At 45.8% G+C, this 27,961-nt stretch overlaps 2 protein-coding genes across 5 annotated transcripts; one reads left to right on the forward strand and one right to left on the reverse strand.

Annotated features, from left to right (window-relative positions):
* Positions 1 to 40: 40 nt before the first annotated feature.
* On the forward strand, positions 41 to 3,040 carry Mea1 (male-enhanced antigen 1). 3 transcript variants are annotated; one of them, XM_026383510.2, is made up of 5 exons: positions 41 to 134; positions 665 to 945; positions 1,032 to 1,134; positions 1,418 to 1,574; positions 2,951 to 3,040. In XM_026383510.2, the coding sequence occupies exons 2-4, from the start codon at positions 676 to 678 to the stop codon at positions 1,567 to 1,569; spliced, it is 525 nt and encodes a 174-aa protein (XP_026239295.2). In that variant the 5' UTR covers positions 41 to 134; positions 665 to 675; the 3' UTR covers positions 1,570 to 1,574; positions 2,951 to 3,040. The 3 variants fall into 3 exon arrangements, with proteins under 3 accessions (XP_026239295.2, XP_026239297.1, XP_026239298.1); XM_026383512.2 differs by having other exon boundaries at positions 74 to 163; XM_026383513.2 differs by having other exon boundaries at positions 118 to 197.
* On the reverse strand, positions 1,687 to 24,510 carry Ppp2r5d (protein phosphatase 2 regulatory subunit B'delta). 2 transcript variants are annotated; one of them, XM_026383507.2, is made up of 16 exons: positions 23,439 to 24,510; positions 18,536 to 18,616; positions 7,226 to 7,454; positions 6,789 to 6,988; positions 6,593 to 6,703; positions 6,397 to 6,489; positions 5,785 to 5,915; positions 5,584 to 5,643; positions 5,366 to 5,474; positions 5,103 to 5,156; positions 4,624 to 4,794; positions 4,395 to 4,522; positions 3,627 to 3,728; positions 3,282 to 3,354; positions 3,025 to 3,141; positions 1,687 to 2,874 (listed from the first exon to the last, which is right to left on the reverse strand). In XM_026383507.2, exons 1-16 carry the CDS (start codon positions 23,691 to 23,693, stop codon positions 2,737 to 2,739), a joined length of 2,052 nt encoding a protein of 683 aa, XP_026239292.1. In that variant the 5' UTR covers positions 23,694 to 24,510; the 3' UTR covers positions 1,687 to 2,736. The 2 variants fall into 2 exon arrangements, with proteins under 2 accessions (XP_026239292.1, XP_026239293.1); XM_026383508.2 differs by having other exon boundaries at positions 18,536 to 18,613; positions 23,439 to 24,509.
* Positions 24,511 to 27,961: the final 3,451 nt, after the last annotated feature.

Genomic DNA, 27,961 nt, shown 5'->3' on the forward strand with positions numbered 1-27,961 from the left:
TTTGTTGTCGGGGCAGGGGATGGCGGAGGCGGGGCTAGGGGCGGACTCTTCGTCCTCGCTCGCGTCAGTCCAGAGCACGGGGCGGGGCTGGAGGACTGGGAGCCCCAGCACGTCCTGCCCCACCGGAAGTGAAGGTGTGGGTCCGACGGTGGGCTCTGAGAGGGTGAGGCGCGCGGAAACACCGGCGCTGAGAATCGGTGGGGCGGGTGGGGACGCCGCAACTGGGACCTTTTGAGGGGCGCCCCGGGAGCCTGAAGGGGTTTTGTCAGGCGGTTTAGAGGGGAACCCTTAGGAGAAAGGAGGAGGGGGCGGGTATGCTCTGTCCTGGGGAGACGTGCGACCTGGGGTTCTTTAGGCCGGGAGGGGCGTGGTGGGGAAGCCGGGGTTCTGGAAAGCTGGTAGGGCCTCTAATTGAGCTGTTTATTTAGAGACTGGGAAAGGCGGGTGGGGCCTGGTCCTAGAAAAGAGCCCGGACTTAAAAGGGGGAGCAACGAGAGACTGAAGGAGTAGGGGAGAAGGATGCGAGTAGGGGAGAAGGATGCAGGAACCTTGGGGAGTGAAGCTGGTTTGATGGAAACAAGGAGACTGTGAGGAGCTGGAAAATAAGATGAAGGCGCTCCTAGTTTCATCCAATCCCTATCCTCCTGCCTCCCTGTTCTTGCAGCCCCTGCCCGGATGGCCGCAGTAGTTCTAGGGGGAGACACCATGGGCCCTGAGCGTATCTTCCCCAATCAGACTGAAGAACTGGGGCCACATCAGGGCCCTACAGAAGGCACTGGGGATTGGAGCAGTGAGGAGCCTGAAGAAGAGCAGGAGGAAACAGGGGCAGGCCCGGCTGGCTACTCCTACCAGCCCCTAAACCAAGATCCTGAACAAGAGGAGGTGGAGCTCGCACCAGTGGGGGATGGAGAAGATGTAGTTGCTGACATCCAGGATCGGATCCAGGTATAGTGGAAGGAATTGTTAAGAACAAATAAAGCTGAGCTCCTGCAAATGAAAGCAGGACCCTACCTGTCTCTCTGGTTCCACAGGCCCTGGGGCTTCATTTGCCAGACCCACCATTAGAGAGTGAGGATGAAGATGAGGAGGGAGCTACTGCATTGAGCAGCCACAGTTCTATTCCCATGGACCCAGGTAAAAGGATCATTCTTTCATTAGGGAATAATAGACTGGCTTGAACCAGGAAAGGGAAGTTACAGGGGAATAATTTATTCCTAGTTTGTAAGCTAGGATTTTGCTGACTTCAGAATCCAGGTGAAACATTATTCTGCTAGACTTGGAGATGAGCAGGGTTGCTTAGAAATAAGATGGATCTGGTGACCCCACCAATTAAGGGCTCTGGGTTGATTCAAGAAATGGGAAGAGGAGCTGGGCCCATTGTTTCTATCTCCTAACTGGCTTCTGGCTGTGATTTCAGAACATGTAGAGCTGGTGAAAAGAACAATGGCTGGAGTAAGCCTTCCTGCACCAGGAGTTCCTGCCTGGGCTCGGGAGATATCAGATGCCCAGTGGGAAGATGTGGTACAGAAAGCCCTTCAAGCCCGGCAGGCATCTCCTGCTTGGAAGTGACCATAGTAAGAACTGCCTCATCTTTCTACATTCCAGGCCAGAACTAGCACAGGACTGAATACATCCTCTGGTTGTAATATCTTACCCATCACCCTTTCACATCAAAGTAAATCAGACTTCTGCTCAGAGACCCACTTTATTCAGTTCTGTACATATGGGGACATTGGCCCAAGCCCAACCCACCTTAACATGTATCATTCTGTGGAGAATAAAGCACCCTATGTACACAGCCAAAAGCCACACTGCCTGTATTCCTGGAACCTGGGTCCAGCCCTCCCAGCCCCTTTCCTCTCCAAAAGGGACCGGTTAGGGCCTGCCCAGCATCAGCACAAACAAGGAAATAAATAGGTATTGGGGGGAGCTATGCTTGGGGCACTGCTCCCTGCTTTCTTCTTTCAACTTTGGGAACCAACAGCACAGGAAAGCAGTCAGCCACAGGGTGGTCCCTTCCATGTTTGTGATCCCAGGGCTGCTGCTCACCACAGAGGGGGTGTAGGGTAGGGGTGATTATTTACACCCTCCAGTGCTTGGTCCATCTGGGCTCTATATTCATCCTTTGTTGTCCACAGCCAGTACTTTTCTCCTTTAGGATCTCCATGTTCTCTTCAACAGGCAGGGAATAAAAGGAAATAATAAAACCCTGTCAGCCTGCACACTGCTGGGGCTGGGGGCTTATTTGTGCTGCTGGAGTTTGACTCCCCTCCAGCTACTCACTCCAGGGGCCAGTGGAGCTTGACATAACTTTGGTGAGAATAACCTCCTGCTCCTTCCTATATGCCTCTGCAGTCAGGGGAGAGGAAGAGACACCTAGAATTCAGGTGAGGATGAAGGGGAGAGGAGAGGAGCATATGTATTCCTGTGTGTACTTCTCAGCAACCTCAGATAGCTGTGGGTTAGGAGCAGAAGGGGGACAGGCACCCCCAGGTTCTCTTTGCACTGAGCATCTTGATGCTCAGCCTGTCTGTACTAGCCACAGGGAGGCATGAACACGCTTTGGGGAGAAGAGAGACCACTGGGTGTCCCTGCTTCAAGTGCCTCCATCCTCTAGAGTAGCTAGCTAGAGAGGTGCTGCCTTTCCCCAAGTCAGCCAGTAGGGAGCAGAGGGTGGAGGGCTGGGGCAGCGTCCCAGGGCTGAGTGGGCTGTGACCCTGCGGGAAGGTGAGGGGGTCAGAGAGCCTCTTGGCTGGCAGTTAGGAACTCTTCTGCCCGCTTATGGGCCTCCAGTGCCTTGATGGTGTAGACGTCCTGGGGCAACTCTGACTTCCTCCGAAGCAGCACTTTTTCCTTCTTGATGTCCTTCAGCATCTACAAATGGATAGGGAGAAGACAAGAAATGATGATCAATTCCCAAGGAATTGATATTTCCTTCTCTTATTCTTAGGTTCTGTTGCTCTTCTTCCAGTCCTGTTAATTTCTACTCCACCTCCCCAGTCCTTACCCCTGGTGCCCTCCCACCTGCACAGCCTCTGTCTCCACCGTCCTCTTCAGAAGCTGGATGTCCTCTGCTGTAGGGGTTTCTGTCTCCATGGAGTACACAGGGGGCAGAGGTGGAGGAGCACGGAACATGGGATACTGAGGGAGGAGATGTGGATGAAGAGTTGAGAGCCACTTCAGAGGTTTGTGGGCCTGTGTGTCTATTCTTCCACCAAAAATCCCTAACCCCTAATTCCAGATGGGACCCTGAGTTCAGGGCAGTGGCATAAAAATCTCACCTGAGGATTAAGCCGGGCCAGCTCCTCAATCTTTTGCCACATCTCTTCTCTTTCCTTCATTCGGAATCGGCCCCTAAGGGAACAAAAGTAGGAATGAGAGAACGAAAGTGAGCTAGAAGTAAAAAATGAAAGTCTTCCAGGGAGGGCTGGGATTGTGGCTCAGCGGTAGAGCGCTCAGCGGTAGAGCGCTCGCCTAGCATGGGCAGGGCCCGGGTTCGATCCTCAGCACCACATAAAAATAAAGGCATTGTGTTGTGTCCATCTACACCTAAAAATAAATATTTAAAAATAAAATAAAACAATATTTAAAGAAAAAAAAAGTCTTCCAGGGAGAGAAATACTCACTTCTGTTTCTCTGCCTTGTACTGCTGTGTGCAATCATCAAAGAGCTTCTGATTCATTTCCATAAACAGCTTCAGGGCATTGTAGATCAGTCCATGGATTGTCCTGCCACCCAGAAGAAAGATCACATGCAGGCCAGAGCCTACCCTTAATGCCTGGGCCCCATGTTTACTTGTTTATAGGAGGTGTCTCTACCAACAGCTTTTTCATTTACTACCCCCATTTCCCAAACCTTTATAAGCAGATAGTTCTAGCCAAATTGTGTGACTTAAGACTAGCATTTCATGGTCTTTGCAAATACTGATCCACCTGTCTATACTTCCCCTACCCCATACTCCAAAAGTCTTCCTTCTTAACACCACTTCCCACTCTAATCCACACTAATGGCCTCCCAGCAACACAATGGACTGAGTGTACCACACTATGTTTGCTCTCAGCAAAAAGCTTTTTTTTTTTTTTTTTTAACTCTTAGATTCTATGCATGCTCTCTAAATGGATCACATCAGCTTCTCCCAGCATAGAATTGTGTCTTCAAAGCTGTAACGTACCTGTGGAATAGCTGACCCCAAAGAGCAATGTACAGGCCACTGCTCTGCTATTTGATATCCCAGAGATCTCTCATACAGGCATCTTTTCTCTCTAGTCAGTCCCTCAAGGATCTACCAATAAACAGTGGGCATCAGCCCCACTTGCTGAATGACCAGGTGAGATTCACACCTTCAAAGGTTCCAAAACCAGATCCCCACACCCAGCCCCAGCCCAGCCCCATACTTGTTCCAGTGGCTCTTGGAGTTCCTGTAGAGTGCAGGGAACATGATGGGGAGGACTCTGGCAGCATTGTCACTTATCAGGCTCATGATGTATTCATTATTCCAGTAATAGAGAGCACGCTCTGCCACCTGGTGGAGAGAGGTGGGACTCAATAGAGGCACTATCTACCTGCCTTACTCAAGATCTGCTAAATTCCTGGGAGCCTTGGATATGCTGAGTTTGGCTTCACCTGGAAATGGGGGCTGGAGACACACTTGGCAAGCTGACGGAAGAGTGGTTCCATCACTTTGCTAAACTCTGAGGGTTCAATGACATCCAGAATCTCCTCTAGTTCATTCAGGAACATCACCTCCTTGGGGCTGTGAGTCTTGGGCCAAAACTTAAGAAGTCCCACAATCACCTGTTGTGAGAAGAAGACATAGGATAAAATTCTTAATACTGTCTGGTTTTCTGGGAAGCTTTCCTGCCTCTCTTCCCCACCCTTAGCCTTGTGGGCAGAGTTTGGGTAACCTCAGCTAACGGCTCATGTTTCTTTGGCTTGGGTCTTCCTAAGTGTATATAGATTTCATTTCTCATTCAGGGAGGAAACCATGTCACCTATCATGCCACAGCCCTCCTGAGCACCTGCTTACGGCATTGCTCAATTATAAATTGGTAAGCAATACTGATGACAGTAAAAGGTTGACTTGGGCTCAGAAGGGGAATTACCGGCTCAGTCAGACTGCTCTCCTTCTCCAGGAATTGTACCACACAGTAAGCCAACTGCAAAAGGTTGAGGTAGAAAGGAGGTGAAATTAGGGCCAGACAGTCTCACAATTCAATGACAAAAACAAGATCCCAAAATGGAAGGGGAAATATAAAGGATTTATCCCACCCATTCCCTGTGCCATAACTATCCCAGCAGAATACCTTCCCTCCCCTCCTTGTCTTTCCTGCCCAAGTTGGGGATCATCAGGAGGAAGGCACCTCACCTGAGGGTGGTATACACTCAGGGACTTGACTTTGTGAAGTGGAAGCAGGACACGGATGAGAAACATCTTATGCTCTTCCTTAAGGGGTAGGGCAAAGCCATTGATGATACTAGGAGTTAATGGAGGTTTTTTAGGACCAAATAGCCAGATCCAAGTTCAATACACCAGTCCTCCCAACATTTTTCAGGTATCTTATGTTTCTCTACTCCACCTCTCACCTGCCCAAGATCTCCAGGAGTTCAGCAATCCCATTGTGATGCTCTGTCTCATAGATGAACCTGAGAGGAAGAAAATGGGCTCTCTTGACACTAACCCTGATGTCCCTCCCGCATTCTGCAGAGTCTCCATTATCTCGTTGCTCCCCCTCTCCTCCCTAGCAAAGGCTTGCTTTGATCCTAAGTCTGGGCTCATGAACTCACCTATAGAAGATGTGGTTGATCTGCCTACGGATATAAGCCCGGAGCCCCAAAAACTTGCCATAGATACGATGCAAAATGGTCTTGAGAAAGTCCCGCTCTCGAGGATCCTCACTGTCAAATAGGTCCAGGAGCTGGAAGCAGGAGGGAGGAAAGGCAGCAAGTGAGGTGGCAGCCAGGGAAGGCTAGGGCTGGGTGACAGGGTCTTAGTCAGGGGAAGCTTTCAGGTTTTCTGGAGAAAGGGGAGTAAGGACAAGTGTCTGGAAAGCAGAGTAATTCTATTCTACTGATCTACTCCAAGTGGTATCTGGCCATGCATATGTGTGTGTGTGTGTGTGTGTGTGTGTGTGTGTGTGTGTGTATATATATATATATATATATATATATCTCCCCTTGAGAAGTACTATGTTGCTTTTTTTTTTCCATTTTGCTAAAAGCTTCTTAAGGGCACTGAGCTTTTTTAACCTCCCATGGTCTCCTTAAACTAAACCCAGCTGAAATTCCAGTATAATAGTCATAATGGGAAAGAACATCTGGGACAGAGGTGAGGGGAGGCATGGGACTACAGTTTATGGAATAGATAGAGGGGGAAGGACAGGAACCTCAGGGACTCACAGCAAGGACAAACTTCTGGTCAATATACTTCTTGGCTATGTTCGGCTGGAAATCAGGAGACTCAAGGAAACGTAAGAAAAACTCATATACAAGCTGTAGAGGAAAAGAAACATCCACTGAGGAACTCCCCAAGGAATAAAAGATAGGGTACCCTGTTCCCTGCAGCCAGAGACAGCATGCTCCCTTGCCCTGGTACCTGAAGATGAGGCCAGGCAGCTTCCAAGGTAGGCTCATCTTCCTCTGGATCGAATTCAGCCCCTGTGGGATTCGATGAAGGTGGCAGTGTCCGGAAGAGGTTCACTGAAAACTGAGGGGTAGGCCCAGCTTAGAGCACCGTGCAGGCTTCTCCAGGGCCCCCACCCCTAGCCCTTGTGTTCTTTCCCCATGCCCACCATGGTTACAGCCTCTGGGTAGATGGCCTCAGTGACAACATCACGGCTGTGGGTGATGTACTCCACCATCTCATTGAGTCCTGCCCGCTTCACCTCCTTAAATTTGAGGTCACTGAGTGGGTCTGACACAAAGTCAAAGAGGACGCAGCACTGGCGTAACTTCTGTATAAACAGCTCCTCCCGCTCCTGGGTTGGTGAGTCTGTGGAAGGGGCCCCAGCAGTTAGCTTCTCCTCCCCCATCCCTCATCCCTCATGCCCAACCTGCTGGCCTTACAGAGCTTTCCCCTTTCCCACAGTTACCATCCTGTTCCCTGGACCTCCACCCTAATGAAAGTCCCCCTCACATTCTCTTGAATTCTCTTCTACCCAAGATACCCTAAAACTTCCATTCTGCCAATGCCCAGTGCACGATAACCATTCTGACTAGCTGCAAGTACCTTTCAGGGCAGGAAGCTTCTGCAGCTCCCGGTTCTTGCTGAGGTTGAAGCGGGAGGAGCTTTGCCGTCGCTCCTTCTTGACAATCTGGGGTCCCCCTGAGTACTTGATTTTGCTGAGCTGTGTTGGGGGGGGTGTGCTGTTGCTGGGACGCTTGTTGGATGATGGTGGCTGAGATTGAGGTTGAGGTTGGGGCTGAGGCTGAGGCTGTGGCTGGGGCTGGGGCTGTGCCTGGTCAAACAAGTAATCTGTTGAAGTCCACTCCCCAGGAGATCTACCCACCCCAGGCTTCCCTCCATCCCTACTCTGTTTATGCCTGTACAGCCAAGGCAGTAAGCAGCTGTCTCTTACTCTAAAGAAGTTAGACCAGAAACAGGAATGGGTATGGACTGTAGCCTTGGAAGGGAACAGTCAAGAGGTCATGTCTCACTAGGCACAGTGGTCACACCTATAATCCCAGCAACTCAAGAGACTGAGCCAGGAGGATCATAAGTTCAAAGCCAGTCTCAGCAATTTTACAAGGGCCTATACAACTTAGTGAGACCCTGTCTCAAATTTAAAAAATAAAATAAAAAAGGGCTGGGGATGTGGCTCAGTGGTTAAGTGTCCCTCAGTTCAATCCATGGTATAAAACAAAAGAAAGTCATGTCTCCCAAAGTGATACTCAGGCAGTGGGGAAAAACCCTCAAAATGTTCATTCCTGCCAAGCATAGTGGCATGCACCTGTACTCCTGCTCTTTAGGAGCCTGGAGCAGGAGGATCGCTTGAGCCCAAGAATTTGAGATTTGAGACAAGCCTGGGCAACATTGTAAAACCCTTTCTCAAAACAACAACAACAAAAACACCTCATTCTAATTCAGGCAAAATAAATTGATGGATTGATAGTGACACAAGTCAGAAAAGTGGTTATCTTGCCAGAGTAGGGATGGCAGTGGAGAAGGAGTAAGGGTAGTGGTGGTAAGGTACTGCTGAGAAGAGACATTAGGAATACTGTTTTGTTGTTGTTGCTGCTGTTTTTATACTAGGAATTGAACCCAGAGGTGCTCAATCCCTGAACCACATCCCCAGCCCTTTTTATTTTTGATTTTGAGACAGGGTCTCACCAAGTTGTATAGGGCCTCACCAAGTTGCTGAGGCTGGCTTTGAACTCGAGCTCCTCCTGCCTTAGCTTCCCAAGCCACTGGGATTACAGATAAGCCCTACTGTACCTGGCTGTTGTTTTTGCGGTATTTAGGATTGATCCCAGGGCCTCATACATGCTAGGAAGTGTTCTACCACTGAGCTACATCCCTAGCCCCATCAATGAAGAATTTTCTTAGTGTTGGAAACATTTTACATCTTGACTGGATCTGGCAAGTGGTATATACCTAAAAATTCACTGAGCAGTACATCTAAGATCAATGAATGTATGACTTTCTTCAATTAAAGGGTAAAATAAATTTATTCTCATGTCTTGGTAGTTTTACTACTAGAAATTAAGCTTAATAAAGATCCTAAATTTAAGAAAAGCTTTTCAGGATGGGGAGATAGCACAGTGGTAGAGCTCTTGCCTAATACAATCAAGGCTCTGGATTTGATCCCCAGCACTACAAAATGTTTTTTAAAAAGGGCAGTGGGGAGCTTTGTTTGGGGCTAGGGTGAAGCTTAGCAGTAGAATACTTGCTTAGCATGTACAAGGACCTAGGTTCCATCCCCAGAAGAAGAAAAAAAAAAAAAAAAGTTTTGCTGCAAACACTTGAAGAGTCTCACAAGAAAAAATAAATAAGTAGAATTATGTTTATGAAAACCATGTGATAAATGTAACTATGAAAAATAGTTACACAATCCTAGTAAGTTCACCAAAATTAATAAGCATTTTGAGAAGAGGGGCAATGTCAGCATAGGGGCACAGGAATGGTGAGAACTTATATTTTCCACTGTAGAAAGTCAACAGATAAACCAGGTATGATGGCACACACCTATAATCCCAGCAACTGGGAAGGTTAAGGCAGGAGGAAGTGGATTCAAAGCTAGCCTCAGCATTATGTAAAAATGTGGATGTATAACCAATGTGATTCTGCAATCTGTATTTGGGGCAAAAATGGGAGTTCATAACCCACTTGAATCTAATGTATGAAATATGATATGTCAAGAGCTTTGTAATGTTTTGAACAACCAAAAAAAAAAAAAAAAACAAAGCTAGCCTCAGCAATTTGGTAAGGCCCTACACAACTCAGCGAGACCCTGTCTCTAATAAAATATAAAAAAAAAGAGCTGGGGACGTGACTGAGTGTTTAAGTGACCCTGGGTTCAATCCCTGGTACCAAAAAAAAAAAAAATCAAACCCAAAAGTCAATAGATAATCCAAGTTTCAAAATTAAAAAAAAAAAAAAAAAAGGCAGTGAAAGACTCAATTTGGTAGCTGGGTGTGGTGGCATACACCCATCTCTAATCTCAGCTATTCAGAAGATTGAAGCAAGAGAATTCAAATTCAAGGCAAGCCTGGACAAATAGCAAAGACCCTATCTCAAAACAAAAAAGAGGGCTGGAATAGAATTCTTGCTAAAATTCACAAAGCCCTGGGTTCATTCAATCCCTAGCACCACAAAAAAAAAAAAAAAAAAAGCTGGGTGTGGTGGTGGTGCACACCTACAATCCCAGGGACTCCAGAGGCTAAATCAGGAGGATCACAAGCCAACCTCAGCAATTTGGCAAGACCCTGTCCCAAAATAAAATTAAAAACAAAAAGGACTGGGGATGTGGTTTACTGATTAAGTGCTCCTAAATTCAACTAAAAAAAAAAAAAAAAAAAAGATGGGTAAGGATTAATGCTTAGAGTCACGAAGCCAAGCTAATTTGGCTAATTTGGAAATACAAATACAAATATCAATCTGTGAGGAAAGAGTTCAGAGTGGTTACACAAAGCAACAATGCAGGGGTTGCTCTTTTCATCACAAGCCAACACTACCTTTTAACTTTCTGAATGACCATGTTGAAAAATATTAAAACAAAAAGCCAAAAACTACCTAATGAAAGAAAACTGCTTCCAATATAAGTTAAATAAGGACAAAACTGTATATGCAAAATGAGCTCATACACATTAAAATACATGCAAAGGACCAAAACAGGTTCTAAAATGGAAAGAACAAGTCTAAGGAGTCCTTAGTAACTAAGTCCTATAGTGATAACATTATAGATGACTTTTCCTTTTCCTTTTCCCTATTTCTTTGTTTATGTTTTGTTATTTTGGTACTAGGGGTTAAACCTAGGAGTGCTCTACTACTGAGCTACATCTCCAACCCTTTTCAAATTTCTTTGAGACAGGATTTCACTAAGTTGCCCAGGCCAGCATCAAACTTGTGGTCCTCCTGCTTCAGCCTCCAAAGTAGCTGGGATTCCAGGTGTGTGCCACCATGCCAAACATAGATACAGTTTTCTACATTTCCAGATTTTTTACAAGCTGACAGTGCTTTTGTAATGAAAGAAAGATGACTAATTTTTAAAAATGGTCCCTTTGGGAAGGGATAGCTCCCAGACATGGTAAAGGGCCCATAAAGCCCATTTTCAGAAGCCTAAACAGTTCTGCAGGGATGTCACTCACAGGTATTCCTAAATGTCCTGGTAACACTCTTGTAAGAACAGAAGATCCTAGCCCCCAAATAGAGGCTGCAGGAGTAAGGTCATGTCCAGCTGGATACCCACACCACGGAAGGAAAAGCTGACCTCCTATTCTTAACCACATCATTCCCCTCCTCCCCAGAGGGTTTTAAATCTCCTCACCATAAGAATGGGAGATTTAAAACCCTCTGGGTTGGAGGAGAGGAGGAAAACAGAACTGTCATCCTTTTCATATTCTGAATTATTTTGTAGAAACCAGTTCTGACAAGTTTGTGACCTATCTGGGAATGAAAGAACTAGAGAGCAGTACTGGGTGTAGCCCAGGCAGGTCTGTGGGTTCAATGTGGCTCCTTACCACTTAGGCTACCTCACTCTCTCCTTTACTACAAAGGACCGCCCCAGACACCAGTTTCACTAGAGGAATGCAAGGAAGCGGGGCAGGAGCAGCTATCATACCTTCTCTGCCATGACAACACTCAGCCAGTGTGATTTTAGTTAGATAATGCAAGGAGCCCTGGAGTCTGGGGTTTCCTTTTCTATATATGGCAGATGAATCACCTTGGGGACAGGCTCAGAAAGAGGTAGAAGGTTGGGAGGCCATCACTTGGTGTGCATCCAGACCTTTATAAGAGGTATCTTCTACTAGTACTATTCTTTTTTTGTTTTTGGTACTAAGGATTGAATCTAGGGGTGGTTTAGGCACTGAGTTATATCCTCAGCCCTTTTTTTCTTTTTCTTTCTTTTTTTTTTTTTTTTTTGAGACAGGGTCTCACTAAGTTGCTGAGGCTGCCCTCGAACTTGTGATGCTCCTGGCTTAGCCTCCCAAGTTATTGGGACTTAAGATGCTTTTAGGAATGCATCCTAGAAATTCCTTCCTATGCTAACACACCTCAAATGTTTGAGTCCATTTTTCTCTTGTTTGAAAATGGGTGACCCAGAAAAATCACTTTATCTCTCAGGACCCAGTTTAAGTTCCACTTTCTTCCAAAAAGGCTTCTTAGATCATGCCAGTCCTTAGGTACTGCTCCACCCCCCACCTCCTAACACTACTTGTCTGTTCCATTGATTCTGTAATCATTCACCCCTAGTAGTACCTCTTGCTTTGTCTCTTTATATATCATTTCCTCAAAATGACAAGCCCCTTGAAGGTCCAGTCTCTGGTTTATACCCCTGTAGATGCCCTTGTACTGACATTAACAAACATTCAGTGAATGTTTGGCTGGTTGATTAAGAGCCAAAGCTCTTGGCTCCTCTTCAGGCTTCTCCCCATGGCCCTTCCTCTCCTGTCTCAACAAAGGAACCCGCAACACAGAGCACTGTACAGCATCAGGAACAGAGAAAACTTAGTGATACTAGGGTAAGAGGCTCAGTGCCAGCCTGAGGAACAAGACTCTGAGGGAGAGACAGACACCCAGCACCTCCATGAGCCACATACTGGGCCACATACAGAGAAAGGCATTCTTCCCAGAATGGGGAAAAACAGCCTCAATTTTCTCTGTTAAAAAGGAGAAAGTTGGACTAGATTGTTGGTTTCCCAACCACTCTCCAAGAAAGGTCTTAAGAAAACAGAGGGTTGCATAACTATAAAAATAATGTTCAAGGGCTGGGGTGGCTCAGCAGTAGAGTGCTCATCTAGCATGTGAGAGGCCCTGGGTTCGATCCTCAGCACCACATAAAATAAATAAATAAATAAATAAATAAAGGTATTGTAAAAAATAAAAATAAAATAAATAATAATAATAATAATGTTCAAGCCAGGTGTGGTGGTACACACCTATAATCCCAGCAACTCAGGAGGCTGAGGTAGGAGGATCGTGAGTTCAAAGCCAGCCTCAGAAACTTAGTGAGGCCCTAGCAATTTTCATCAAGACTCTGTTCTCTAAATAAAATATAAAAAAGGGCTGAGGATGTTGCTCAGAGGTTAAGTGCCCCTGGGTTTAATCTCTGGTACCCCCCCCACCGCAAAAAAAAAAATCGTAATAATAATGTTCAAAAAGCCACCCGAGTCGATGCCTAAGGTTCCTTCCACACTATTGTGGTATTGAAGGCTGGGCTAGCCAGAGAGCAATAGAGTAGGCTAAGTCTACCCTCTACCCGACTGTGCCACGCCAGTTTTGTGAGGACCATTGGCTCCCAGGCACTAGACCCATCTAAGAGATAGCTGGTCCAGCCAGTAAAGCCCCAGTTCTCAAAATATGATGAGGCACCCTCTGTCTGTTTACACTTTACAAGGGAGCATTCTTGTCATACAGGAAGTATGGGGCTGTGTCAGCCATTCACTTCATGTTCAACCATTTCTCCTAAAAACTCCAGCCACTGACTCTTCACTCAACGTGGGTGGGAGGCAAGGAATGGAGAACCTTCTATAACCAGCACAGTAGGGCTGGCTGACCAAAGGCAATCCATCCAGTCTGCCCTTTACCCCCTACTTTGTCCTGAGACGCTATAAGAGTCCTGAAGTATCTTCTTCCATTTCCAAACTCAACAGGATCCACACTCTAAGAAGCCTTCCTGCATTCAGGTCTCCAGCAATCAAATGGCACCCTGAATTTATGCACCATGCTCATATTCAGGTGATTTCAACTAAACTTGCCCACTCTGAACCAATCCTGATCCTACCTAATCCTAACATGGCTGCTAGATACTTAAATATAAAATATATATATATATATAATTTAAGCACTTTGGAAATATTACAAGAAAGATTAAGCATAAAATTAATAAAAATGCAGATTAATATCATATCTTTTGCATAATGAATTAACTGGCCTAATAAGGTTTCAACTTTGAATACTACAGAGGCATTCTCTTCATGTGAGTGACATCTAGATCTCACTCTGTGCTTAACTCTTTCCTTCATTTTTTCACTAAGCTTTATGCTAAGCATTAAAAGTTAAAAGGTGACTAGGGGGCTGGGGTTATAGCTCAGTTGTGGAGTGCTTGCCTAGCATGTATGAGGCACTAGATTTGATCCTCAGCAACACATAAAAAAAGGTATTTTGTCCATCTATAACTAAAAAATTAAAAAGTGACTAAGATATGGCACTTGCCTTCAAGAGTTCACAGTTCAGTAGGCAGGACAGACACAAAATCAGCTAATGGTTCTAGAGCAGTACAAGAACAGAGAGGGCCCCAAAGGCTATGGGAACACAGAGGCTGAGCTACAAACTCTAACTGGAAGAATTAGGGAAGACATCACTGAAGAGGTGACATTTGATTTAGCTCTTAAGGATACACCTTAGTTAGGCAAAAAAAAGAAAAGAGGGAAATGAGGCAATCTGGGTCAAAGCAACCATATCTATGAGGGCCTGAGTCATAAAAAAAGCTTATATATCAAAAGATGAGACATTCAGTGGGACAAGAAAACATGATAGGTACTAGAAGAATGAGGTGGGTCAGCTCAGAAAGGCCTTGGAGTTTGGATTTTAACTTGTAAGCAATGAGATGCCAAAATTGTATTTTAAGTATTGAGAACATGGCTGGGAGTGTAGCTCACTGATGGAGCATGCATTTGTCATGAGTAAAGTTCTGGGTTCAATCCTCAGCACACAAAAAAAGTAGAAGACTGATAATCCCAGAAAGGTTTTGTTTTGCTTTGTTTTTTTGATACCAAGGATTGAACTCAGGGGGGCTTAACCACTTAGCCACATCCCCAGCCATTTTTAAATATTTTATTTAGAGACAGGGTCTTGCTGAGTTGCTTAGGGCCTCACTAGGTTGCTGAGACTGGCTTTGAACTCGTGACCCTCCTGCCTTAGCCTCCTGAGTCGCTGGGATCACAGTCGAGTTGCTGGGATCACAGACATGCCCCAATGTACCCAGTGCACATTGTTTTTAGGTTTTTAGAAGTAACAGGCTGTAGCCTCAGGGAAGACAAGATGAAGTGAAGGAGACTGGGATAATTTCTTCTTCCCTCTGTATCTGTTTTTTGAACTCAGGACAGCAAAGCACACAACAGTTTTTATATGGCATTGAATTTTTTTCTCCAAAGCCAGACCAGGAAAGACCCTTACCTGCAAAAGCAGATTACAATGAGTCTCACTTGATTTCCCAAAGCACCCTTCCGTTCTAGGCTTCTTTACTTAGAGCCAGCATGTAACTTCATTAAGCCCACAAGAGACCTGGCTCCTGAGTCACAGACCTGGGTTGAATTCCAGCTCTGCTGGAGCAAAAGCTATTTAACATCTCTAAGCCTCAAGTTCATCTGTAAAATGGGAATAATAATAACAGAACAACCCAAGGAAGTTCTGTGATGGTTAAATGAAACAATGCATGCATATTACTTAGTACAATGCCTGGTACATAGTGTACTAGATTAACGGTGTCCCCCAAAATTCACATTCACCCAGAATCTGTGAATGTGACCTTATTAGAAATAGGCTCTTTAAAAAAAAAAAAAAAAAAAAAAAAAAAACCTTAGCAGGGCTCAGTGACACATGCCTGTAATCCCAGAGGTTCGGGAGGCTGAGGCAGGAGGATCATAAGTTTGAATCTGGCCTCAGTAATTTAGCAAAGCCCAGAGCAACTCAGTGAGATCCTGTCTCTACATAAAATACAAAAAAGGGCTTAACCAATGTGGCTCAATGGTTAAGTGGGCCTGAGTTCAAATTGCAGTACCAGGAAGAAAAAAAAAAAATCTTAGAGGTAAGAGAATAAAAAGAAATAATAATAAAACATAAGTAAATAAGAAACAAGGTCTTTGCAAAAGTAATCAAGTTAAATTGAGGTCATACTGGATAAGAGTGTTCTTAATGACTAGTATCCTTATAAGAGGGAAATCTGGATAGAGACAGACACACAGGAGAGAACACCATGTGACCACAGAGACAGAGGTTGGAATGATGCGTCTACAAACCAATAGATGTCAAGGACTGTCAAAGGCCATCAGAAACTAGGCAAGGGGAACAGAACAAATTCTTACTACAATCTTGGAAGGACATGACTCTGCCAACACCTTGATTTCAGAATTCTAGTCTCAGAACTTTGAGAGAATATGGGTTTTTTTGTTGTTGTTGTTTGTTTTTTTAATATATATATATATATTTTTTGAGAATTTTTAACATTTTATTTTTTAGTTCTCGGCGGACACAACATCTTTGTTTGTATGTGGTGCTGAGGATCGAACCCGGGCCGCACGCATGCCAGGCGAGCGCGCTACTGCCTGAGCCACATTCCCAGCCCCAATATATATATTTTTTAAGTTTTAGGTGGACACAATATCTTTATTTCACATTTATGTGGTGCTGAGGATTAAACCCAGTGCCTTGTACATGCTAGACGAGCACTCTACCACTGAGCCACAACCCAGCCCAAGAATAAGTTGTTTTTTTAATATTTTTAGTTGTAGTTGACACAATACCTTTATTTATTTATTTATTTATTTTTATGTGGTGCTGAGGATCGAACCCAGGGCCTCACACGTGCTAGGCAAGTGCTCTACCGCTGAGCCTCAACCCCAGTCCTTAAGTTTTTGTTATTTTAAGCCAACCAGTTTGCGATAATTTGTTATGGAACTGTAAGAAACTAATACAAAGTAACTACTCAGTGAAATAGATGTTAGCAACTATAGTTATTAGGATCAGTTGGAAAGGCTTATCAATTTTGGCCAAAAGAGTTCAAAATTCTGGACTAGAAAAAGGGCAAGGGAAGGATTGTGACAAACTGAGACTGAAGACCATGACCTCACAGCCTGGCTTTTAAAGCATCACTCTGCCATCCATGCATGGGTACCTTTCTGGAAAATCACGGAGCAAAATTCTGGCAGCTGTCTCACATAGGGGAGCACTGAGCAGCTTTTCATAAAGAGCCCAAGGTGAACTTGACACCCTCCTTTTCCAACAGCTTGAAACAAGACCTACTCCTCTGGGCAGATTTGTCCAGAAGCAGTGGGGAAATCACAGCAACTAGTCTCAGCATACTTCTTAATCTTTTCAAACTTTCACTTTCCCATCTATAAAATGAGAGAATTAAATCCTAAGATTCCATCGAACACCAATCTGAAGTTGGTTGGTCTGTTCATATACTAGTTCACTCATTCACAAATGCATTCAAATGCTGGGTGCCCCTGCTGCGCCAGGACCTTCAGTGGTGAGCAAGAGCCTCCTGAAGCTCCCATGCTAACACAGAAAACAGCTTATAAACAGTGAGTTCACAAGGAATTATTTAAGGAGAGTCATGGTTGGGTGCTATCCTGAGACGGAGTGTCAAAAAGAGCAACTAACAGAAACCCTGACCATGTCCTGGAGATGGAGATGGGTAGTCAAGGAAGGCTGCCTTAAGGAAATGATATCCAATAGCTATATCTAATAACTATATGAAGAAGGGTTAGGCAAAAGGTGAAAACAAACCCCTAAATATTCCATTCTTTCCTTTTAAACTGGGATTCTTGGCCACCCTTGGCTTTGAATGTCAGCCACCAGCTCCCAACTACCTTTCCTTGTGGGTTCCACCAATGTCACCATTCCTAAAGGAGAGACTGAGCCCACAGAATGTGTTGCCAGAAGAACTTATTATAAACCAAGTGAGCACACAGATGTGAGGAAGAAGCAATGCAGAGTAAAACCCAGCTTCTTCCCTTAGTTCACAGCTGACACAAATGAAAACAAATGGTTACAACACCAAATGATAAGAACTAGTCTAGAAACATGTTCATACAACTATGTAAGTGCAGAGGAAGGAGCAATTTCTCTTTTGTGATCCCAAACTTCCACATCTGTAAAATGGGCAAAACCTAGCATGCTGCTTCTGCTTACTTAAAGGAGGCCTAAAACAATGCTCACTGGTATAAAAAGTGTTTTGATCTCTTTAGAAATGACAGTGACCAGCACTAGTTGGCAAAGTCTGATTCCACAGTTAACCCAAACACTTGTTAATCAATCTCTTCTGCCAAAACACCACAAGACCCACCCATAACTAAGAGCTCTGGTGTTCTCCATTCTGAATGTCAAGCAGGAGGGAGGAAGCACAGCACTGGACAGCAGCTTCCACACAGTATGGCTTTTTATTCCACATGTTCACACCATCCAAAGCATCCCACTGAGCACACCCCCATATATTCATGGACATACCCTGTACTTCCTCAAGTCCCTCCATTCTCTGCTGATCTTTCTCTTTCTGTTTATTGCTTTACAGCCCTAGATTGCTGAGCTGCACTGACCTCTGTTCATGACTGTCCCATGGTCCTCTCATTAGAATGAAACCAAGGGCAGTGGGCCCAACCCTGAAGGGACACCAGACACTCCCAACCCCTTGCCCCACCCAGAGCCATGTCAAAGTCACCTGTCACCCCATAAGCACTCGTGGACTTTTCCTCTTCTCCCCAGGACCCTGGACCTCCCAGCTTTTTGCTTTAAGAAAAAGAGACTTCTTTGTTTTGGGGGACTGGGGATCAAACCAGGGCCTTATGCATGCTTAGCACTGAGCTATACCCCCAGCCCATGAGAAAGGAATTTTCAACACTCAAAAATCAACACAAAGAAAAAATGACTTTCATAGCAATCTGAGAAGTCTGAAAGAATTAGAGAAAACCAGCCAAAGGGACCTCTGAGGATAATCCAGATGAGCTGTTCAGGGCTGTGTTAGCCCCCTTCCTTCTCCTTCCCTATGTTAGCTTCCCTCCTGAGTAACGCTGATCCCCAGGAGCCCTCATCCCCCAGCCATCATGGAACTAGAGCTGGCACCTGCACCACAACTATGGCTGTGCCTATATTCATTACCTCCTCAGCGTTGTCACCTCCACCATCCTTGCCTGAGCTGCTGGGCTTGGCTGTGCCTTTGGCAAGCTTGGGGGGCTCCTGCTGGGAGAAGATGGAGGAGTTTGGGTTAGCAGAAACCAAGGGAAGGGAGAGGCCTGTCTGGATCCCTTATCCTTGTTGCAACTATACTCTGTCTGACTGAATCAATCAATCAGAACCTACCTTGTACCTAGTTCTAGGTGGGGGATACACATAAAAGGAGATTCAGTCCCTCCAAGAAGTTTAGAATCTAGTTAAGAAGTTATCCTTAACACACAATAATCAATGCTCTTTCATCTGGGACCTCACCAAGCTTATGCATGGGTTAGGCCTAGGAGGGGCCTCAGTCAGGTTAAGAATCAGAATAAGGAGGCTTTAAGGAAAAGCACTAGAGAACAAGATGCTCAGACTGGCTTCTGGCTGAAGGAGTCAAAGGGATACCAGAGGCTTCCTTGCTAGAAGGGTAGGAGTCACCCTCTCCCCTCACAGCTATCCAGAGAGACCTGGAGGCATTTTTTAGATGTCACAAATATCACCAAGACAAGAAGGTGCTACTGTCATTTAATCAGTAGGGCCCAGGGATGCTAACTGGTATAGGAAGTATCCTACCCAAAAGACCAAGAGAGCATGGGCTGGTAAGTACTGGGACAGGGATGAGGGTAAAACCCTGAATTGTTACCAAGAGTGAGCACTAGACTAAAGTTTCCCTTGGGAACCTGGCAGCTGGCTCAGAGCCCTGGCCTGCCCAGCATCTCTTCCTATGCTTTGGGCCAAAAAAAAAAAAAAAAAAGCAACCACACAGGAACAGGATGGGGAGAATGTGAAAAAGACTTGGGGATTTAGGTCTGACTGCAAGCTCAACACAGATCAACCATGTGCCATGGCTGCCCATCCATGTGTCGTGGCTGCCTCCATAGCTTATATGACCTTCCACTCAGTTAACAGACCTATGCAGAGTGCTTGGCACTGACAGGGCCCACCTAGAGCCTCTGGTTCAGTCATGAGCATCACACTTTAGGAAGGGCAATGAGAAATCTGAATTTTTCTTAGGGGAAATGTGACCCATACTGGGAGTGTATTCAAAAGCATGGCCCAAGAGCAACAGCTGCAGGAACTAGGATAGTTAACAATGGAAGGGAGGAGTCCTGGGGGGTGGGGAAGCAAGATGCATCTCAACCAGCAAATGAGGAGCTGCCATGTGGACTAAAGATGCAACTTGTCCATGTGGACCCAGGGGCAGAAGAGCAATGGGATGAAGTTGCAAGAGGATAGGCTGGGGCTTGCAAGAAGGATGAATTTTCTCACGGAGCAGTTGCATGGAAACTGGCTGCCTAGTGAAGCTGAAAGCTCCCCAGCCCTGAGAGCATTCAAGCAGAGGCTGGGTGACCTCTTCTAAGGCATGTTGCAAAAGGGATTCAAGTCTTCAATGAGAACTGGATTGGAGGATCTTGGAAATCACTTCCAGCTCTGAAAGTCTGCAATTCAATAGCAGCCAAGCCCCTTCAGCAAGAAGTGTTAAATCAAATGATTGTGACTATGGGGGCAAAAGGATTTCAGGGAGAAGAGAGCTCTGTGTGGGCTGGAGTAGGGGGAAGGCTTCTTGGGGGAGGGGAGGAAAGAAACCATTCTTAGGTGTGGAGCAGCTGGATGCAGTAGCACAAGGGGGAAAGTATTCCTTTTTAGGCTGAGCATTCCTGATGCCTACTGTCCAGGTTGGCCATACTGACTTCTGTCAGTGGTTCAGTGTATAGGGTGGAGAGAGAGAAGATGGGAGGGAGGCAGGCAGGACACAAAACTGAGGTAACTGTCTTTACCCTCAGATGTGGATCCTTCAGACAATCGAAACCCATCTTCATATAAGTCTGATCTACTTTATCTACTTTTAATTTTGCAGTGCTGGGGATCGAACCTAGGGCCTCACTCATACCAGGCAAGCACTTTACCACTAAGCCATATCCCCAGCCCTGATCTCTCTATTTGATCATAAGCTGCTTATTCTTTTTTGTACCCCTCCACCCACCCAATGACACTCAGCATGATGCCTGAGACACATCTCTCACGGAATGTAGTTAAGAGAAATCCAGCTGCTTTGGTGTGTGGGTGTGAGTGGGTGAATGGGGAACAGCGCCCACCAGCCTTGTTCCCCAGCTCCTGCAGAACAGGTGAAGTGCACACACTGAAGGCCAGCCCACTATTGAGTGCTGCATGACACTGAGGTTAAAAGAACGGTTTGGAGCTAGCCTTGTGTTTGGGGGCTCAACTCTCACTAGCTATATAATCAGATACAAGTTAACTGGCCTCTCTAAGCCTTGTTCTCCTCTTCTATTAAATGACAATCATAGTACCCACTTCCTTAGCATAGTGGCCTGCACGTGAAAATCCTAATATTGATCAATGTTGTTGTAATTATTATTATGAACAAGAAGAACGTGGGAGGGAGCAGAGACACCTCACCCAAGAACGTAAGATGTAAATCTCAGATCAGAACAAGGGAGAAGGGGAGACTGCATATTCTCCTAAAAGATTGTCTCAGCACCTGTTCACTAAGCACCTACTGTGTGTAGGTAAGATGTGAAACCAAAATGCAGCTTATTTGTGATCTCAAGGGAGAAGACAAGACTTCTCTCTAATTAATTCCAATCCAAAGCTGAACACAAAAGGGCCACGAGTGGCCTACCGAATGTTCTGCAAATACAGGGGAGTAGGTAGAGATCACTGGCTCAGGAAAAGCTTCAGGGAGGAGGCAGTGAAGGATAGGATTGGGACCAGCAGAGATGAATGAGAAAGGGGACAGGTGATGGAAGAGCAATAAAGAGTCTCCACCCACCCACATGCTCTGTGCCCATCCAGGCAAACTTCAGTCACACTGTCACCTCTCTCCCCCTCAGAACTTGACAACCATTGAAGGAGAACAAATTCAGCCAAAAATCAAATGCAGGGAGTTAAATCACACAGGGGATCAGAGATAGGCCTGGCTCCATACATCCTGATTCTTCTAACACCCTTTCTCAACTTAATAAACTTGTGGTCCTTGCAAAACTATGAATATCTTGTCTTCTCAATTATCTAGTAAGTAAAGATGTTCTGCAATGGGACAGTATCTGGTCCATCAAGCCAAAAGCTACAGATGGATGCGGACCTCACCACATCCCCTGAATTCTACATCTCTTAACTCCTGGTATGGCTGACTTATGTATACATACACTGTCTGTAGCTGAACAGCCCAAACCACACTGGCATGCCCACTTCCCAAGGACAGGACCTGGGTGAGGCATACAGCCCAATCTTGCTCTCTACCTCAGGAGATTCAACACATAGTATGTCATTACCAACCCTGAATCTCAGGCCCTGAAAGGTTATGGAGACAACCTAGAATCAAAGCTGCCTGGCAAATACCTGAAAGCTCCAGGATAAAGACTTTGATTGATAAGGTCAAAGATGGCAGTCCAACAACTCAGTCAATCAGATGGAAAATGAATGCTGCCAATACACCTCTAGAGTCATCAGAAGGGTAGCCACATCAAACCAGAAACATCCCCCAACATGAGGGGCCAGCCCCAAGAGAAGCTGGGGGGAGCTGGAGCTGGTATCCTAGCATCCTCTGTGTGAATCTGTACCTTAAAGGAACCACACCTCTGAGTCAGACCTCAGCAACAGCAGGAAACAGAGGGTAGAAACAGGCAGGGATGAAGAATAGGGAAGGCAGTATGGAGGTAGAATAGAAAGTTGAAAGAAGGCAACATCAAGAAATGGCAAAAAAGAAAAGAAGAAATGGCGTGTGGGGATGGGAATATAGCTCAGTGGTAGAACATATGCTTAGTATGTGCAAGGTCCTGAGTTGGATCCCCAGCACCACTCACAATGATAATCAAGAAATGGCTTGTGTCAGGACATCATCGCAAAAGCATGGATGTCCAGGGATGGCCTTGATGCTAAGAAGAAAAACTAATCTGAAGGGATAGATTCCTAATTTGAGGATCGTGCAGCCTACAAAGGGGAAAATGCAAAGGTTATTTTAGGATTAGGAATAAAGGGAGGAGCTTGATCAGATTAGGAAAGTGTCTGGTCTAAGATGAACCTAGGAGCCAAGTGATGTAGGTTAGGAGGGCTTTGGTACAGAAAAGCCCTTTAAGTCAGGGTATCTGATATTGCAGCTGGGCCTCCAGCAGACTGTGTGACCTTGGACAAGTCCCTTCCCTTACAGGGGCCTCAGTCTCCTCATCTGTACCAGTAGGGATTGCACTACATGTGCTCAGAGCTTCCTTCCAGCACTGACGTTCTGAGGTTCCATCAACAGAAGGAAGAGCTCAGTTCTGGCTTACAAGTTTGTGCGTGAAGGAAGAACTAAAGAAAGGGCCTAGCCAGATTTGGGTGAAGGAGAAAGAAAGCAGCGCTGTTCTAGGTCAGGGGGCTTGGCGTTCAGGAAGAAGGGGCGTAGGGAACTGTGGAGAGGCAATCCTAGGCCGGTGAGAAGAGGGAAGGGGGCTGCGCAGGGCGGGGGGGAAAAGGGCAGTTCTGGAGGGAGACACAGAAACCCGTGGGGGATCGGGGACGGTGGGACACAGAGGGGAAAAAAGCAGGGGAGTGACCTAGGAGTGGGGCAGATCCGGAGGGAGGAGGTTACTGGAGCCGCGGGTAGGAGGAGGAAGGAAAAAAAGGGAGGTGTATATGGGGGAAATACGTCCAGGGCAAGGTGGGGAGCTGTCCTAGATGCGGCAGGGGCTGGAGGTGCTGCCAGCCGCGGGGGCTAAGGGCTGCTCCGGGGAATACTGCGGGGGGCCGGACGGGAGGGTCAGTCTAGGGCTGTCCCGGGCCTGGTTCGGGCCCCTCCCAGAGCTCCGCGCAGGCCCTAAGGCGGAGGCGCGAGGGAAAGGGCCACGCTCACCTTCTCCTTCTTCAGTTTATAGGGCATCTCGGCCCGTCCGGACCCGGCCCGGCTCCTGCGGCCCCGCTCCGGCTCCGGCTTTGCTCGGCCGCACTCGGCCCGCTCGGCGTCTCTCCGCCACCGCCTGCGCGCTGCGCCCGGGTCGAGCGGTGCCTGCGCCTCTAATTGGCCCGAACTCTTACAAACCTGCCTGACAACCAGGCGCCGCCTCCTCGGATTGGTCATTGGAGCCAAGCTGCTTCCTTTTTTTCTCATTGGAAAGAAAGAGTACAAACCGCCAGGGTTCGGCTCCCAGAATTGGCTGAGGTGGGAAATCCCGCCCCAAAATGGGTCGGGCTTAGTGAAGGAGGCGGGGGTAAGGGGAAGCCCCAGCTTGGCCAGGAGAGCTGCACTCCAGCGTCGGGTGTGCGTCGGCCTCGGCCATTCTTGTAGCCCTTGGAGCTGTGCTCTTTCTTTTTGAAGTGACTCTCCCACTTTCCCCACTCTGCTAGCTCGCCCAGTATGAAATGAAGAAACGAAGCCCTAAAACGAAGGGCACCTTTCTTCATTGGGTTAAAGTAAAACTGATTGCAGGTGCCAAATTGCCGAAGTCTCCTAAGGGCCCTCCAGGGCATTCACCCCCGCTAGACCTGAGTTAGAGGGGAGTAAAGGGGATGCCTGCCAGGGGTGGGACCTAGGTGAAAGGAGATGAGGATTCCTGGTTTGTTGTAACCTTATGAAATGGGCCCCTATACCTACCCCTACACCTACTGCAAGTATCCTGGGATTGGACAACTAGTTAGATTTGAGCAGCTAAAAACGAAGTGGAAAAGCAATCTCATTGTTAATGTCTCTGGAAATACATCCCTTACGCACCACCCCACCCAAACCAGGGCTCTAATGGGTGAGACTCAGTTCCTGCCCTCAGGGAGTTCATTGTCTGGTGAAATTCAAACTTGTGTAAAACAATGGTTAAGATACAATGTAATAAATTCGGGCAATGAGGCACAAATCTGTAATCCCAGTGATTTGGGATCCTGCTGAGGCAGAAGGATCCCAATCTGGAAGCCAGTACCTAGCAGTTTAGGAAGATCCAATCTTAAAGAAATAAAAAGAGCTAGAAATGTAACTCAGTGGTAAAGCACCCCCTGGGTTCAATCCCCAGTACCAATGATAATAATAATAGAGTGCACGAACCTTGAAGTGGCAAGGAGGAATAGTTCAGAGAGGCTACTCTGGTAACTGACTTGACTATATTAAGAAACTAGTCCTAGGCTGGGGATGTGGCTCATTGTTACAGCACTTGTCTGGCATGTGTTAGTTAGGCCATGGTTTCAATCCCCAGCACTGCAAAAGGAAAAAATAAATAAATAAATAAATAAAATAGGGCTGGGGATGTGGCTCAAGTGGTAGCGTGCTTGCCTAGCATGCGTGAGGCACTGGGTTCGATTCTCAGCACCACATAAAAATAAAATAAAGATATTGTGTCCATCTAAAACTAAAAAAATAAATATTAAAAAAAAAGAAAAAGAAACGGGGCTTGTAATCCCAGCTACTAGGGATTTTTAGGCAGAGGGATGGCAAATTTGAGGCCACCTGAGCAATATATCGAGACTCTACCCCAAGATAAAACTAAAAACTGGCATGTTGGTGCATGTCTGGAATTGAAGCTGTTCAGAAGGCTGAGGCAGGAGGATCACAAGTTCAAAACCAGTTTCAGCAACTTAGCAAGGCCCTAAGCAATTTAGCAAGACCCTGGGGATGTGACTCAGTGGGTTAATTGCTCTTGGATTCAATCCCTGGTACAAAAAACAAAAAAACAAACAAACAAAAAAAAAACTATTAAGGGTTGGGAGGGCTGGGATATAGTTCCATGATAGAGTAAGGCCCTTGGTTTGAACCCCAATACCACACACATATCCCATAAAAGAAAGAAAGAACGGGGGCTGGGGATGTGGCTCAAGCGGTAGCGCGCTCGCCTGGCACGCGTGCGGCCCGAGTTCGATCCTCAGCACCACATACCAACAAAGATGTTGTGTCCACCGAGAACTAAAAAATAAATATTAAAAATTTCTCTCTCTCTTCCTCTCTCTCTCTCTCCCTCTCTCTTTAAAAAAAAAAAAAAAGAAAAAGAAAGAACGAAAAAATGAATCACCCTGGAGAAGGCCCATCAAGAATAACCTATGGAGAGTAAATCTCTGGGCCTGGAGGTTCAGTCATAGGTGCTTGCCCACCATGGAGGAGGTGCTACTTTCCCCCAGCACTGCAAAATAAATAAATAAAACTTGCCCAGGGATAGTAACATTTAAAGGCAGTGGTCATAGGGATGGAGAAGAGAAGTTGGGATTTGTAGATTCAACAGGATTTGGTGATTCATTGGATTGTGGGGAGACAGTATCAGAAAGGGAGGAGCTAAGGATGGCTTCCAGAAGTGGTCAAAGACATAGGAAGAAAACTGGTGTCATAATGGAAAGGGAAGTAAAAGAGGATTGGTCAGAGGAAGACTGAGTAAGATAAAAATTGAACAGCAACAACTTGATCCTGCAGTTAGGAGGTTACTGGTGATCTTTGCCAAGGAAGTTTTAGAGTCATAGAAAGAAGTTTATAATAGGTTGAAGTGTGAACAAAAATTAAAGAAGTGAAGACAACAAATGTAGGATCCTAGCTAGCTTACAGAAATAGTATTTGACTTTAATAAGTAATGATTTCAAGGCAACACAAAGTTTCCATTTCATTTCAGTCATTTGTTGGGGAAAAGCCTGGGTGAGAATATGTTTATTAATGGATGGGCATTTGTTGTCTGTATAAGTGCTGATATAGACAAGATACCAGATGTATTTGTCCATGCCCAAGGCCTCAAGGAACACCATAGTCCTGAGGACTAGAGCTTACGTTCTACTCTACAAAACAGACATATCTTCTACAGGCACAATCCATTACCCAGTCTTTGATCCCTCTGGGAGGCAGGGGACAGAGCCACAGATAGTAGGACTAGGACTACCAAATGGGAACTTTTATCTATGGGAATCCAGATTCCTAGCACCTTCTTTTTTTTTTTTAATATTTATTTATTTTAGTTCTTGGCGGACACAACATCTTTGTTGGTATGTGGTGCTGAGGATCGAACCCGGGCCGCACGCATGCCAGGCGAGCGCGCTACCGCTTGAGCCACATCCCCAGCCCCCTAGCAACTTCTTGTATGCTGTTTTTAAAATATAGGAATTGGGGCTGGGGATGTGGCTCAAGTGTTAGCACGCTTGCCTAGCATGCGTGAGGCCCTGAGTTCGATTCTCAACACCACATAAAAATAAAATAAAGATATTGTGTCCACCTAAAAAACTAAAAAATAAATATTAATAAATAAATAAATAGATAAATAAAATGTAGGAATTGTGGGGGCTGGGATTGTGGCTCAGCAGTGCAACACTCACCTAGCATGTGGGAGGCCCTGGGTTCGATCCTCAGCACCACATAAAAATAAAATAAAGATATCATGTCCAACTACAACTAAAAAAAAATATTTAAAAGAAATGTAGGAATTGTGGGGCATGGTGGCACATGCCTGTAATCCCAGTGACTCTGGAGGCTAAAGCAGGAGGATCACAAGTTCAAGGCCAGCTTGGGTAATTTAGCAGGACCCTGTCTCAAAATAAAAAAATAAAAAGGGCTGGGGATGTAGCTCAGTGGCAAAGTGCCCTAGTTCAATCCTGAAAAACAACAACAAAAAAGTAGGAATGGGCAATTTCAAGTATTTGACTTTTAGGTTTTCAGAAATACATGCTACTCAAAATAGACTACCTCAAGATGTAGTCTCAAGGAGAAAGCTGGGCACTAGCTAAAAGAGATCACAATGTTCAGAGAAAAGAGACCGCCACCATCTAATCCATTGATTATAAATGATAATATATTGGAAATGTGGCCTACCACTGTACGAATGAGGATAAGGATGGACTCTAACAGCACAAGTAGAAAGTAGGCTCTTGACTCAGTAGTGGTGACAGGAGCCTCAAACCCCTCCCTTCACCCAGTTCTGCTGCCTGCCCTTCTCCAGGATAGAAATAGCAAAGGGTCTCCAAGAATTAGTGCGGGGGAGCAACTAGGTTTGAAGGAAGAGGGAAGCTGCTTTGTCTTCAAGTTTGGTGGGAATAGAAAGACAGGACAATGAACAGGACAAGAAGTGCTGGAATGTGGGTTTTGTGTAGGATGTGTTGGAACAGGTGTGGAGGCACCAAGCACTCCAGGGCTACATGAATCACATATAGTAATTCAGCCAGCAGTCACTACGTACCTATAAGCATGTCTGAGACAGTTTTATAATCTTACCACTCCCTCCAACAATATTCTCTACAACCCTCAAACTTCAATGCCTATAGCTGCATAGAGCAAAGTGTAATAATTCCTACAGAGGAGTGGTCTCTTTTGAAACATTCCATCTACAACTCCCAGCACTAGTCAGTCCCAGGCCGCTCACTGATCAGTCAGTAAACTATTTAGAATATGCTAAGGGACATAATAGTTGAGAGGAGGGTACTCCCCTCCAAGGC

This window comes from Urocitellus parryii, chromosome 8, assembly GCF_045843805.1.
Source record: "Urocitellus parryii isolate mUroPar1 chromosome 8, mUroPar1.hap1, whole genome shotgun sequence".
NCBI classification, from domain to species: Eukaryota; Metazoa; Chordata; class Mammalia; order Rodentia; family Sciuridae; genus Urocitellus; species Urocitellus parryii.

Coding starts and splice junctions, on each gene's coding strand:
- Mea1 (XM_026383510.2), top strand. CDS start 676: ATGGCCGCAGTAGTTCTAGGGGGAGACACCATGGGCCCTGAGCGTATC. Junction 946..1,031: donor ACATCCAGGATCGGATCCAG/GTATAGTGGAAG, acceptor CTGGTTCCACAG/GCCCTGGGGCTTCATTTGCC. Junction 1,135..1,417: donor TTCTATTCCCATGGACCCAG/GTAAAAGGATCA, acceptor CTGTGATTTCAG/AACATGTAGAGCTGGTGAAA.
- Ppp2r5d (XM_026383507.2), bottom strand. CDS start 23,693: ATGAGAAAAAAAGGAAGCAGCTTGGCTCCAATGACCAATCCGAGGAGG. Junction 6,989..7,225: donor GAAGCTTCCTGCCCTGAAAG/GTACTTGCAGCT, acceptor CCCCTTCCACAG/ACTCACCAACCCAGGAGCGG. Junction 5,644..5,784: donor ATCAACCACATCTTCTATAG/GTGAGTTCATGA, acceptor TCTTCCTCTCAG/GTTCATCTATGAGACAGAGC.